Source organism: Falco cherrug, chromosome 6 (assembly GCF_023634085.1).
Source record: "Falco cherrug isolate bFalChe1 chromosome 6, bFalChe1.pri, whole genome shotgun sequence".
NCBI lineage: Eukaryota > Metazoa > Chordata > Aves > Falconiformes > Falconidae > Falco > Falco cherrug.
In genome coordinates, this window is record NC_073702.1 from 49222349 (window position 1) to 49237364 (window position 15016).

The 15016-nt window shown below is 43.4% G+C and overlaps 1 protein-coding gene across 5 annotated transcripts in view; it reads left to right on the plus strand.

The window, feature by feature from the left end:
• Window positions 1–13158, plus strand: part of SYNJ2 (synaptojanin 2) — a 71814-nt gene extending 58656 nt beyond the window's left edge. For 4 of the 5 annotated variants that reach the window (XM_055714351.1, XM_055714353.1, XM_055714355.1 and 1 more), the window contains 9 exons: window positions 435–653; window positions 1726–1804; window positions 3019–3187; window positions 3558–3710; window positions 6322–6456; window positions 7653–7765; window positions 8463–8571; window positions 9914–10116; window positions 11978–13158. In XM_055714351.1, coding sequence (XP_055570326.1) covers window positions 435–653; window positions 1726–1804; window positions 3019–3187; window positions 3558–3710; window positions 6322–6456; window positions 7653–7765; window positions 8463–8571; window positions 9914–10116; window positions 11978–12769 — 1972 coding nt within the window. In that variant the 3' untranslated portion in view covers window positions 12770–13158. The remainder of the gene's footprint in view (window positions 1–434; window positions 654–1725; window positions 1805–3018; window positions 3188–3557; window positions 3711–6321; window positions 6457–7652; window positions 7766–8462; window positions 8572–9913; window positions 10117–11977) is intronic. The other variant, XM_055714352.1, reaches the window with a different exon arrangement.
• The last annotated feature ends 1858 nt before the right edge of the window (window positions 13159–15016 follow it).

Genomic DNA, 15016 nt, shown 5'->3' on the forward strand with positions numbered 1-15016 from the left:
TCCTCACTATTAGATTGAGCTAATGCAAGGCTGTGAACATAATTAACAGTGCTCAAGGCATGTTCTTCCACTGCAGGGAAAATGAAACAGTCCACCAGATTCTGAACTTTTGGGTTGTATTGCCAGCCACAGCACTTCTTTGCAGGGAGACCTTAAGTAATTTGTTTCGCTTCTCTGTCTATGTAGAACATACATAATAATCACTTCCTTCTAAGGTATAGCAGGCTTAATTAAATGTTTGCAATGAGATTTTACACTGTGGAGTTAAAAATTACCATAGATGTATAGAGTTTAAACAATACACTGTTTGTCCTTCACACAACTAAGTGCTTACCTGTCCTACTGCTTGACATTGATTTTAATTTTATATAAGCATTTCCTACTGGGTGATGTTGATCTTAATTTTAAATCAGCATTTTTCCTGTTTTCTGTAGGCCAGTGTTAGCTATTGTAGAAGTGGAAGTTCAGGAAGTTAATCAAGCAGCCCGTGACAGTGTTTTCCAGGAAGTGTCATCTTTCCAGGGACCACTGGATGCCACAGTAGTGGTAAATCTGCTATCACCAACACCTGAAGAGAAAAATGAATTCCCTGAGGACTTGCGTACAGAGCTTATGCAAATGTTTGAGGATTATGGCACTATTGTTCTGGTCAGGTAAGTTTGGGGTCGGAAATGGCATGTCATCTATTCAAACACACAGACTAGAAATCCCCTTTTTGTCCTGACAAAATTAACTTTTTTTAGAAAATAGTATGCTGAATACAAGTGTTTTTAATATATTCTACCTCTCCTCAACCTGTTAAAAAAATAGTCTTAACAGCTGTCTTGGCTGAGTGAAGGAGAATTTTATTCAGTACAGCACCATAAAGCAGAAGCTTTGATGTGAATAATCACCTTTAAATTCAGGCCTCATTGCCATGCATTGCTTCTGCTGGCAGGTCCTTGGGCCCTGCTTCACTTTCTCCGAGTAGGTCTGCTCTCTTCCAGCTCTCTTTCACACTCACTAGGATTTCCTTGCTGGCTCACCTTTCTTTTGGGGGTCATTTTGCTTATTTGTTAATAGTACAGCTTCTCGCAGTTCTATCACCTACCAAGTTTGAGAGGGAGAGTGCGATACCTTCTGGCAGAGCAGTTTAATTTCATTCTGGTTGATTCTGTACAGGACTCCAGCATAGCTACAAGGCTTCTGTTTTGAGAAATATAGGCAAAAGGTCTGACAGCTAACCTGGAAAACAAGACCAGAAACTTGTGTATGTTGTATTAATGGTGAAAACTGATGACCTGTTGTTTTGTATGGTTTTATGACATACCAAATGTAAGTTGGGTGTTCAAAAGCAGCCCTGTGGGAACAGAAGCAGGAACACCTTGCTTGCAAAGAAAAGGAGCAAGAAAAGAACATGCTTTGGTGGTTTTGTTTTGGTTTTAATTGCTTTAGAGCTTGATGGTATACTAGTCTTTGGGAACACCAAATGTCTTCTGAGGTGAGGGATATGCAGACCCATGGAAGTTAGTATGGCAGGAGTATGGGTATCACACAAGGGGGGATGGGGTAGAGGAAGTGCCCAACTGGAATTCATAGATCACTTGCTCCCAAAAAGTAGCTGTGGGGAAAATATAATTAAAACCAAATACAAAGCTATACAAAACTATCATGCTTGCCTTTAAGGCTTTTTATTCAACGGTGAAGTAAAATGCACTGTTTTCTCTCCTCTGCCTTTTTCACTAGGATCAGTGGAGGTCAAATGCTGGTGACATTTGCAGACAGCAAGTCAGCTCTTCGTGTTATGGATATAGATGGTGTCAAAGTAAGACTTTTTTAAACCTATAGTAATTTCATGACAAATTTCTCAAAGGGTTTGCTTAGAAAAGAGATAGTTGAGTTTCTAGCTAAATCAATTAGTATTATTTCAGGGAAACTTAGTGCTCACAAAGTCCTTGGCTTTCACAGCCGCTGAGGTTTTAATGCAGTATTTCAGTTTCAGGAGGGCAGGAGGTGACTCCTAAGCAGTGCTTAGGATCTGGCCTCTGATACCATTGCAGAATACATGGACTCAGTCACTGTTCTGGCACTTAAAGCAGTTCTTCTGAGATTATGTGTGACTTCATACTGTTGCCAAAGCATTCTCACAATTGTGGTTTGGAAATTTTGTTGTTTCTCTTAAGTCTGTCAAATAAACTTCTTCTATCATGCTGGAACAACATGATTCATTGGCCTCCATGGCAAATTCAGCACTAGCAGTAGGCGTTTACCTTCCCATCCCCTGCTCTTCCTTCCCACACACATACTCTAAAACTCATCAACCCCCTCATTTATGCTGACAAAACTGTTTGTGGACCTGCACTGTAAACTTAACATTGAAGTAATGGATTTAACTCTCATTCCTCTTTCTTATTTGGAGTTTTATCTTTTAATTTGGCTCATTTCATTAATCTGATTTATAGCACAGACCAAAATGTGCACAGTGTGTGAAAGTGCTGGGAGCTTGGCAAACTAATTTTGCTGCCAAAGCTGCTGGCTTGGATACATCTCGCCCCAAATGTCAAGGAGCAACACATATAAGCAGCTGTGGCCTTAATCTGTTTAATAATATACTTTCCATATACATCAACAGTCATATTTAGGATTTTCTGAGCAAGAAGTCTGCTTGCAGATGGCAGGATCAGATAGCAAACTCTTAAAGCTACTGACTCAAAAATGGAACCGTCCCACACCATGATTACAATCACAGTATTGTTTTGTTGATATTAGATGTTTCACCTATTTCTCAAGTATTTCCCAAATGCAGCAGCAATGTGTTTGTGCTGTGAAGCTAATTTTCTTTCAAGAATATTGCTGCAGTCTGAAAACTTGGTTATGGGGGTAGGAGGAGTGCTTCCTCTTCATTTAGCTTCTGAAATGAAGCTTCAGTTGCATCGGTTTCTCAAGCAGTTGGACTGGCAGCACTTGCTTACTCTGTTCAGGTGTTCTCATTTCGTGAAGTTGCTTGGCAAAGGGGAAACAATTCTTTCTTTGCATTAGGTTAAAGGCAGAACAGTGAAGATCCGGCCCAAGACTAAGGACTGGCTAAAGGGCCTTCAGGAGGAAATTGCTCGAAAACGGGACAGCATTGTCCCCATGTCCCCCACAGCAAATTCCTGTCTTCTGGAAGAAAATTTTGACTTCTCAAGTTTGGACTATGACTCGGAAGGTAAGCAGCAGGTTTCTAAGCTAAGTTGTGAGAAATTCCTTCACTGACTTTGGCTTCACAGAGAAGTTATATATGAGTGTCAGTGGTATCTTAATTTGTAATGAAGCCACACTTCTTAAAAATAGGATTATAACTAAAGCCATGACCTGGCACTGTGCCTAGGCAGAGAACTGTTGCTTAGATTGTCCTGCCAATTTAGTGTTACACTACTTGTTAGAAAATCCAATGTCTATGCAGTTGTCTGTATAGAATGAAATACACAGATTACACAAGGAGTTTGCACAACCTGTATATTAAATTCATTGATTGGTAGTAGAGACAGAGAATGCATTTGCTCACTAGTTCTTTGTGGTCTAATATTTTAATTCAGGTGACATAGTGGAGGATGAAGATGATTATTTAGATGATGCTTTGTGTCAACACCTAGTAGCAGACACAGCAGAAGATATGCCTGAAGGCTCTGGACATTTTGCATCCATAGCTCTTGCAAACAAATCTGGACAAAACCTGCGCCTGTATAAAGGTAAAATATCTACCTTCCTTAAAGTAAGACCTGAAGGTTTGTTGTTCTCTTTTTGTCTGTATTTCCCTGTTCATTTATATTTTAATTGTAGGTCCTCCAAAGATAAGGATCATCTTTTTTGCACATGTTCGTGTTCAGCCCCCCTTGAGTTAGTGACTGTAACTGAGGCCCTTAGGCACTGAGGCCCTTAGGCATAACAGCAATACAAATAATAAAGCTTAGATCCTCTTTCTCTCTAGCCCAGGGCAAGGCACAAATGCTGAGAAATGCTGTTTTCCTTTTATAGCCAGGAGAAATTAAGTATTTTTATTCATTTCATGATGTTTGGCACTGGAGCATAAAACAAGAAATCGTTATTTTCTTATCGGCGAAGGCCAGAGCAAAATCAAACCAGAGGAATCCTGCTGATTCAGTGACGGGCTTCGCTCTGTCCTTTGAGCAATAGCTGTGGCACTGCAGTCAGGTGTAAGCTGGGCGATACGGGATGTTGTTGTGTTCAAGTTACTTCCTTCAAAGAAGCCTAAAGTTTTTCTGTTGTTCTCATTTAATTTATTTCTGAAGAAGCTGAGGTTCACACAACAGGTTTATTCATTCTTTTAGTGCTTTGTAAATGTGTTACCTTTTTTCCTGGTCAGCTGGCTTGTTTGCACATTATTGTGAAATGACTCAGTAAAGAGAAGATAAAGCTGTGGAGAGAATACTGATAAAAACTGCAGCAAGAACTAGCCAAACCAGTGGTGGTCTTACACTGGAATGTGATCAGGACATGCTTTGGTGACCAAGCACTGACAGGCTGGGTCACGTATTAAACACTTCATTGTGACAGCAAGTGATTCAGTAGCTGTCATTCTGCACTGTCTAGAAGTGCTTTGTCATAAAAGTGAAAACTTTTAATACCTTCAAAGGTTGAACCAGAAGTAGAGTTCAAAAAGATTAAATGAAATTCGTAAGTTGACGCAGACAGATTTTCCAAACAACCAGAGTGATACGCAGCTTTTTTGCCCACCTTGAGTCATAGGTTGGGTGCAGCGTGGCCAGACCCAGAAACCTAGCCCTGAGTCAAGGAGTAATCTGTCATTATTAAATACTCTAAAGCCAATCACTTCATATTATAGGATGCCTTGCCCTCCAAACACCTCTGGCCTACTGCGTGATGATTCATTTAGCTACAGAGAATTGCAATGATTCTTTTCACCCACACTAGCTCTTCTCCACAAGAAACATCACAAAGTAAATGGAGATTATGAAGTGTATTTTGAAGGAGGTCACGGTGGGATCATGATCTCACACAACTCAAAGTATGATATATTCAATCCATCTTGAAAGTCTCTGCAATTTCAGATGCCTCCATAAGCTTCCAGTTCTGCCTGAGTAACTCCTAATCGAAGGTATGATGATTGTATAGCTGGTGCTAGACACAGATGGAAACCAGTGACGGGCAGAACAGTGTGTATGTGTGTTTCTGAGGTCAGAGAAGGGCATAGCCTCATGAAACTGATGTCCGTAGGAGCTACTGCCATAAACCAGCAGCCTTTTAGGGGAAAGGACAGAATGGTGATGGCTGGTTTTTGCCTTGTGTTCAGTGTTACTGCTACAAGCTGTGCTTTTAGGTGCCTGTACGACTCCTTGGATCCTACCGATGAGCCTGTATCTGCAGCTTAGAAGTATTGAAAATACAGAGAGATGGGGGAGGGCGGGTTGGGCAGATCACAGGCTCTGTCTCTGTGGCTGCCATCCGCTGCTGAGTGGGAGTAGGAAACTGTGAGGCAGCTCGGTATTCCCTGCAGAGCACAGCTTTCTGAAAAACAAGAGCTTGTGTAAAAATGCTTGAAGTATGAGAGGCTGCTGGTACACAGTTCCTTCCCCATCCTTTCCAAACCACAGGGACAAAACTACACCCCGTGAATTTTGGAGCCCTAAAGAACAGAGCTGCATGGCTGGGCAGCTGTGCTGGGGTGAGGGAACTGAAATAAAGCCCTCACTGTAGCAGCCTGGGAGACCAAAGCAATCCCTACTTCTTGCCTCTCCAGCTGTCAGAGAGGCTTAGATGGGATGAAAGACTGTGTAATTACCTAGGCATATAAGGTGCAGGCAAGGGCTAGCAGATTGGGGCAAGCGTACCTGTTAGGTGATGTTGCTGAAAAGCAGAGATGTGATGAGTGAGCCATTCAGAGGAATTTTTCTCTGGCACAAACCCAGTTCTCCTGAGTGAGTACCTCAGTTGTTTAACCCTCAGAGAGAATTCCTGTGTTCAGGAAGTAAGAGCAAGGGATTGACATGAACTGGCCTCCTCGTGGCTGCCGTGACACAGTTTGAACGCGAGCAGGTTGCCACCAAATCTGGCTGTGAAAAGCGCAGAATCTAACAAGGTGACTAGTAACCCTGAAATCAGATGCAAACAGCTAATAAATGCTGGAGAAGGAGAGAGAGAAGCATTTGACAAAAGGGTAGATGTTTCCTGGAGCGGGAGCAGGGAGACCTTTGGGGAGAGCAGAACAGTATGAAAGGAGCCATGTCATCTGGCTGAGGCTGGCCTCTGTCCTGACCACTCAGATTTGGTGTGTCTCACCCAGTGTGTATCTAATACAGATCCTTCCTAAAATTTCCCTAGATGATACAGACCTGGCCGATCTGAAGCAGGAGCTGGAGGCGAGTGGGGAATGCCACCGCCGGACCCCAAGCAGGTCTCTCTCCATTCCTACCAGGTCTCGGCCACTTCAGCCACCACAGAGGCCTCCCCCTCCTGGTGAGTTTAACCCTTTTTTAATGCTGTGGTAGCCCCATCTGAACGGTTTTGCCTGCCATTTCAGGGTGACAAAGTGAGTAATACCTTGTTCTGGAATGTCGGGCTGCTGAGGTACTTGCCTCCCGGTCTGTTTCAGTCTGACTATGGCTGCCATTAGCAACGGGAGAAGTTTGTCTTTAGGATGACATACTCCACAAAAAAATGCCTTTAGTGAGGATGGAATGGCCCATATGTTTCATACTAACTCATCACTCAGGTTAGTGAGTTGACCAGCCACTCTGTGGCAATAAAAATAAGTATCAGGGTTTATGCCTGCTGACTTCTGAAGTCACTGTTTTCTTACACTTTCTTTGCTTCTGACTTAATTGTAGCCTTCATTTTGAAAAGCTCTGATAAAATACTCATTCTGGACTCATTTTTGTCCTTTTCTGCTTTGCAAGCAGTTCTTGCTCTTGTGGTTATTGAAAGAAATGCAAAGTGACTTACGATTTTCTGTGAGGCACAGAGGGGAAGTGACGCTCTTTACCTAAGCTCTACCCACCTGAGATGCCATCAGTGCTTTTTATGGCTACTTCTGGATGAATGCTAATTGCCAGATCAGCATAACCATCTTTGCCTTCTGTATGACACAAGCTATACATCACGTTTTTCTTGCAGCCCAAAAGCCTCTCTTCTGTGTATATTTCCCAGTTTTAAATTAAAGGTTCTGTCAGACTCACTGCGGGAGGATGAGTTCTTTGGGATCATTCCCATTCAGTTCTGAGTCTGTTGCACAGAAGCGACACCACCAGTGTCTGTATTTCTGTGCCTGGAATGCAGTGCTCAGCTGAGGTTATTAAATTAATTAAATGAAAGCAAGGCTAAGTAGGAAACTGCTTCCTGAAACAGTTCAACATTTCAGCATTTTATTCGGTGTTGAGATTTTTTTTTTCACCTCAGAGCAACAGTTCAGCCCATCACTCCTCCTAGATTAAAGTGTCTGGCCCTTGGCACTCAGGCAGAGGGACTCAAGGTCCCTGGTGTCCTCCAGGAAGAAGGTCTTGCCTAATATGTCTGTCCCTGGAGGAGAAGGGAGGGTGATAGTGTCTTTTTTATTTATCACAAACGATTTCTGAGCACATTGGTTTTGCTCCATTGCAGAAAAAATGTTTTATCAGCTCTTGAATGTAAAAAAGCCATTTTTATTCTGCTTTCAGCTGCAACATCAGGCAAAAAGTCCCCCTCAGATGGTTCCCTCTCTCCAGGAAGCCACTCCACCTGCTCCATCCTGGCAACTGCAAAACTGCTACCTGGAGCCCCTCAGCAGCCAGTGAGTTCTGCCATTCAGCGCGGCCACTTAGCTTGTCTACACCTGTCATGAAAGGAAGGAGGGAAGGCCACCACAGGCCTGAGCTGGAAATGCTAAGATGAACTTCTTGTACTGTAATACTAGACTGTAGGACCTGCTAGACACCAGGAAAACATTATTAAATTGCCAAGAATTAGAAAGGCCAAAGAGGGCAAAAGAGAATGGTGCGTGACCAGGGCACTGTTTATTCCACATGCTGCTTTCTGACAGATGCTAACCTGAATTTTCAACACTATGTTAATACACTTTAATTCTTTTCAAACCTCTTTGTTGCTGGGCCATGCTACTGCCCAGAATACAGACGAAGTCTTGACTATAGCCAGCAAGGCTTCTAGCCACGTCAGGAGACAGAGACCAGAATGTGGAAACACCTCCCGACTCCTGTCTTGTTGGATAAGAACCGTAATGTATTGAACAAGGGATGGCTAAGGGACTAGCTGTGGCAGTAAGCCACTGGCCTGTCTGTCAGCTGGTAACAAAGATGTAGTATCTGCCAAAAGACTCCGCACCATTTCTGTAGTATTTATAGATCGTTGAATAGCCACTGGCAAACCAGAATTTTTTTTTTTGTAATCTTGAGCTTAGCTGCAAGATTACAGGTGTACAAGAAAAATCACTTCTCTCAAAATTACTCATTCTTATATGTGTTTTTTTAAAGCCTAAAGTCCGGACTGGAATAAGTAAACCTTACAATGTCAAGCAGATCAAAACCACCACAGCTGAGGAAGCAGAAGAAGCTATTAGATGTCTTATGGAAGCTAAAGGGGGTAAGCACAGCTTTCTGATTTCTAAAAATCTTTAAATAAAGAAAACTGTAGGTGTATTCATCCATCCCATCATAGCCCAGTTGCACGTATTCCTATTCAGAAACTCACCTGAACGCTGAATACACATTCTTGCAAGATTGTACTTGGTGTTCTCTGTCAGTTTTGATAATACTAACTTTTTTTCCCCAAGATGACTCAAGCTGTATATTTTGTTGTAAAACCTGTTACGAGCAGCACCTTGGGTTATTTATGTCTAGATTTAGTCTGAAAAATTAAAAGATAAAAGATGGGATCTTACTAAATTGATGGTGCCTGTGTTAGCTCAGAGTTGCATAAAGGATATTTGCTGCTCTATTTAGTGAATGCTCACTGTTCCAAGCAGAACTAGAGAATAAATACAACTGTGGGAGAAATAACCTGGATTCTGTTCACATTTGGCCAGCAAGTATAGTTGTAACCTAGATAGAAGCTTGCATCGCTTCAGCTTGAATAGCTAAGTTAAAAGGCTACTCTGTCCTTAGGCTCGCTCTCTAATCCCTGGAGAAGAGAGCTTCTTGCAAGTCAGAGCAGGAAACTAGCTTAGGTACTGAAACGTAGGCAGTGTGAGTATATCCTCCAGGGTGGCAAGCAGTCTTTCTGCTGATGCTGTATGAATGAGAAAGAATGCAGAATGACTCTGAGATAGCTACCTGAGCTTGCAAGGCTCTCAGTTTAAGAGAAAAACATCCCTTTTCATTTGTAAATAGAGCAACTGCAGTCTGGAATAATCAGATTTAATTAGAAATCTCATAAAGGCATCTTGATGTTTGTTCCTCGGAGAGTTCTGTTCATTTGGTTTTGAAATTAGGTTTACTCTTCATTTATTTTGAAATTCACATTCGGCATTTCACTCAGTGTGGGTAAGGGAACTAATCTGGTCAGCATCACTTTCACTCCCTTCTGCTGTACCACCAGTTGGCATTTACAGTTCTTTCCAAAGTACTTTACAAGATGCATTTGGTGTCATCGTCTAGATTTTCCAGGTAAGGAAACTAGGGCAAAAGGAGACTCGGGACTTGACTCCAGTACTCCCGAACTCCCAGTCAGTGTTTTTTGCACTTGGCTAAATGGTGGCACAGCACTGCTGGTTTGGCATGAAATTATTTCAGATAGGAGAGTTTTTCCCTAACTGCCTCTTACAAATGTAACAGGATTGCAAAGGTCTCTCTTTATTTCTAAAACCTACCTTCCTGGCCCGAGCCGGCCCTTTAGGTATCCACATTTTGGAGGCATGATTGTGAAAGAAATTATCTTGAAGCTATCTTCTGATCAGGCCAAGACACTATCTGTTTTTGCTTTTCAGGACTACAGGAAGATGCAGTAAAGCCTGCTCTAACTAGAAACCAGATGTTCACCAAACCTGAGCCTCTTCCCAGCATCACAAAGTCAGCATCATTTCAAGGGTCACAGGTGGGACCAGTGCTTGTGCCCCATCGCCCACCACCCAAAGTTCCAACTGCGAAGAAGTCAGTACCTCTACAAAGGACCGGAGTTAAGGTGGACAATGTACGATAGCTACTGCAAAGTGCACCCAGCTTCCCTTACACAGTGTGACCAATGGCCGGAGGGGTGGGCTGTTAAACAGTTTGCATGAGATCCTGTCGTTTAACATTCTTAGCCATCAGGTGCCGAAATGATTCCGTGTATTGTAGTCACCAAGGCATAAAAATGTAAGAAAGATCTGAAAGGAAACAGAGCCTTGAGTTCCTTACTCAGCCGTATCCAGCTTTTCTATTTGTCAGTCCATTCTCTTAGACTTCATTATTTTTCTTCTGGTTAGTCTAAACCTTGTCAGGATTTAAGACTCATTCCTTTATCACAGCGTTTATTTTTGACCAGATCATGACTGGTCTGCTCTGTAATGATCTGAGGCAGTTTCTTCATCAGTATGCTGTTCAGAGACATCTCGCTTTTCTCACACACCTTGTTTCAGCCTTTCACTTTGAATTCTGGATTCTACTCAAGAGTTCAGGTTCTTAAAAATACAAACCTGTAGGTGTTCAAGTTTTAATCTCTGTCAGGTCTCTACAATGTAGATAATAGTTCTTTACCTCTACAGCTGTTAAACCAATTATTTAATGGTGAAAGCAATTTTAAGTACAAGAGAAAGACAGGTAAAACCTTTTATACTCTTCCTTTGACAGAACCTCTGCTAGGAAGCTCTGTTCTAACTTGTTAGGACTCCTGCCTCACCTTCCTTTCTAAAGGCATTCATCCTTTATAATGGACTGTGCCATGTCTACTTAGCAGATTCACAAAAGAAAAAAAACCCCACACAGCACAGTGCATGCCCTTTCCTTAAACATTCTGTAACAAGGAATGGTCTGTTTATTTTGTTTATGTTGTTGCCATTCCCAGGGCACTCCTGAAAGGAGCAGAGCGGGATGTTAGTTAGTGATATGAGATCTCCTGCAGGAATGTATCTATTTCAGTTTGACTCTCCTTCAGACTTCTATGCCTTCCTCCATCTGAGTGAGTTCAGATGGGAGCAGTGTACTTGAAAACCTCTACCCAATCCACCTCTATCATTAAAAAAGCATGCAAGCACATGTAGGTAACTTAACAACAGCATATAGACAGAAGTGGCAGGGGACATCATGCAATACTGACTAAATATTCTGACTGCATTAAAAAGCCTGTATATTTTTATTAAGAACTAAAATGCTTTCATTCAGTCACACAAAGTGTGAGAAATCTGAAGCAGCTCTTGCCCTCCTGGACTAAGCTGGGCTCTGGTTATTTATGTATTTATAACTGGTGAATATATGCTAGTACTAATCATAGAGTAGTTTGGGTTGGAAGGGACCTTAAAGATCATCTGCTTCCAACCCCCTGCCATGGGCAGGGACACCGTCCACTAGACCAGGCTGCTCAGAGCCCCATCCAGCCTGGCCCTGAACACTTCTGGGGCATCCACAGCTTCTCTGGGCAACCTGTTCCAGTGCCTCACCACCCTCACAGTAAAGAATTTCTTCCCTATTTATTTAGCCCTCCCTATGCATTCTTACTTAAATAGTACTAGTCAGCAGAGAGATGTAACGAATAAGTAACTCTTCAGAACTGTTGTTAATTTGGCCCAGAGCGAAGTTCTAACATGGAAGAGATGTATTTCTCATACAGGGAGCAAACAGGCTGTAGGGTCCTTGTCCTCATACAAGACTCTGTAAATGAACACAGGTCCAAGGTACGATGCGTGAGAGCAGACCCAAGCAGGTACAGTGCAGGCTGTCAAGCCTCCTCTTTGTACTGCTTGTTTTTCTTCCAGTACTGCCAGCTTTTCTCAGTAACGCCACCAATAAGACTAGCACTAGTAGTGACTCAGAGTGACATTTTTGTTCTCAAATTTCTTGTTCCTTTTCCCCCTCAGGCCATGCCTACAGAAGAACAATCTGACCAAGCACAGTCTCCTTTTGGCTTGCCAGAGCCTGCTCTAGAAGCCACAGCTCTTCTTAGTCCGACCAGGATTACTCCAGTACCTAAACCCAGAACACCACAACCTGGGAAGCCCCAGGAGAGCAGGGGGAGCAGCGAAAGGCAGCCCCCCTCGGCAAGCACAGCTGAGGCCGTTGCACTGCCTCCCCACAACGCTTCCTTTGCCCCAAAGGTGCCACCACGAAGAAAGAAGTCTGCTCCTGCAGCTCTTCATCTGCAAGTTTTACAGAGCAGCGACAACTCACTTTTTAGTGGGTTAATGTTCAACTCCAACAACAACAATCCTGGATGCTGCTCCCAAGCTCAGGATGCTCGTGTCGCTGTGCAGGCTGCTGTCTCTGCTCCTGCATCCTCTGCCAGCCCAGAAAACAACACAACGAAGCAGTTGGCACCAAATGCCACAGAATTGATGGCTAACCTTCAGGGCCCTCCGGTACCAGGTGGCCAGCATCCACAGCTCTCAGATAGCAGCTCCCTTCCAGAGAACACCAATCTTTTGGACCTGGACACGGATTCTTCCTGCCCTCTTTCCATACAGGCAACATCAGCCACTTCTCCAGCACACACTCCAGAAAAATTTAAACACCCCAGCTTGAAAGATTTCAGTCACTGGGTTACATTTAGCGATGACGAAGACAGCAGTGCACTGTTAGAAGGGTTCAACAAACTGCTTGTCTTAGAACAAAACAAAAATACCTTGAAGCCAAATACTGATTTAGAATTGTAAGATTTTTTCCCCTTAATGCTCCTGCAGAAATCACAATTATGATGCAAAATAAAAATTAATTTTTTGCACAACGATTTTTTATTTAAGGAAATAGGATCATCTGCCTATGCTACATTTCATTGTCATGTTTAAAAATACTGCCCCTGGAGGGAAGTGTATAGAGTATATACAACCTAACATTATCTACAGCTTATTTGAAACATTCTTTATTCTAAGTTATTTCTTTTTATTAATCTACCTTAAGATGTTTTATTTCATTTCAGGTACAAATCATACATAAGAACATGTAATGAGGTATGGAAAAAAGACATCACGAAAAACATTTTTCTCTGAAATCTACATATATTAATCTATTTCTCTCACTTGAAATAAAGCACCCTTATCTTGAATAGTTGACTGCTAGTTATTCTGGAACAAACATCCAAACGGGGAATATACAGCAGTATAACTGCAGTAACACGGATATTGTTCTACTACAGAAGTTTCTGCTGTGGAAACAAGGCTTAGACGGTATCTTCTGGTAGCTCTTAACTAGTCTGCAGTGTTAGCCCCAGTACTTAACTTATTAAACTCATTCCTGCGTTGAAAGTAAAACGAAAGGCGTGTACCATGAGGCTGTAAAGCAGAACCATGAGAAGCGGTGCCCAGGCATCAGCAAGAAATGCGTTTTTACTCCAGACAGGCAAGCAAAGCCCCATACTACAACAGACCTCTTCCAAGCGCTGTGCTGCTACTGGCGCTGTAGTAACATGCCTCCACGAGTCTGGAAGGCCAGGGTAGCCTCTCAAAACATGGCTCCAGCCTACAACGAGATCAAAGGCCTCCTGAGTTCGTTTTCTACCACTAGGTTCCAGAACTCACCCTGGGTTTTGTTCACAGCAAGTCAGTGCCAACCACCATACCTCACACTGCAAGAGCACGTGGGCAGTGACAGCCCCTTTTTGAAGAACTGCTATAGGCTGCTTGTATATTACCTGTGCAAATACTGTGGGAGTACAGGGAATAGTCGTGCCCCGCTGCTGACATCGGTCATTAGCATATTCATGTCTTATGCTAAGGGGAGTTTAGTAATTCAGTACTTGTGTCCCTGTTCCCATTCTGCTTCGTAGTAAGAAAATGCCATTGCCAGTCTTATTTCCACAGTGCAGATGAGGAAAGAGCTGGTCTTGGAACCTAAGTTTATGCACAGTATGTGCAACGCAGGCTGTGTTACATCCTGAAACTGAGCCACACACACGTGACTGGGAATGGCGGAACCCTCCTGCGGAGAGGAACAGTCGCTTACGGCCTAATGAGTTTGCCCACTCGCAGTAAAGCTCAGCTTGGCCACCAGGCTGGTTGCTCTCGCTGTGCGTTTCTGCTGATCCTCAGCTATGCAGTCTGTTTATTTTGTACCGGGGTAGGAGCTGCCGTGTGCTTCCCAGCCACCTCAGCAGCTGTGGTAAATGCATGCTGCAGCAGAGGGCCAGGCAACCCTGAAAAACAGTAGGATCACAGAGCGTGAGCTGGGAAGGCTAAGAAACAGCACCAGGCCCGGGCACCGCATCTAAGACTGAGGACAAAGTGAAGGCTCGCGCGCGGTGCTGTAGACGGCTGTTGCTCAGGTGCACTGTGCATCCAGCCACACAGGGGTGCCGCCGGGAGGCAGCTGCAATGCACAGAGTAAGACTAACTACCATAATCTGTTCATTGCAGGTTCTTGCAAACAGAAGGTTTGAAAGACGATCATGTCCAATGGTTCCGTGACAGCCCAGCCAGGGGAAGCAGCCCCTGTTAGCCACTGCAGAAACTCCAGGCAAGTAATCCTTCGTGCCTGTTTTGTTTCTCCCTTACACTTACTCCCTGTTCCACCACAGCCTATAGGGCAAGTGTTTCGGGCGAGTCTATAGGTCACTTACCACAGTGGGCTGGCTCATGAAGTCCTGCTGCTCAGCTCAAAGCGGACGATCTCCACAATGAAGTCACTCCTTGTTCGTTAGCGAGCCGGCAGCCGTGCTTCTCAGACACCCGAGATTTTGACAAGGATAATCCACGGTGCTCAACGCGTCTGCTACTTGCTCTAGCTGCGCAGGCTTTTGCCTTGCCTGCGCAGGAAAACTGTACACGACAAATGCCATTTGTTCAAAGCAGGCAGTTAAAAGCGATAAACAGATTGCAACTTAACAAGTTACCATGACAAGAGAAGCATCAAGATCTTTTATTATTAAAGGAAACAGAGCATTTTTAAGCAGTTGGTGAAGCTGAAAA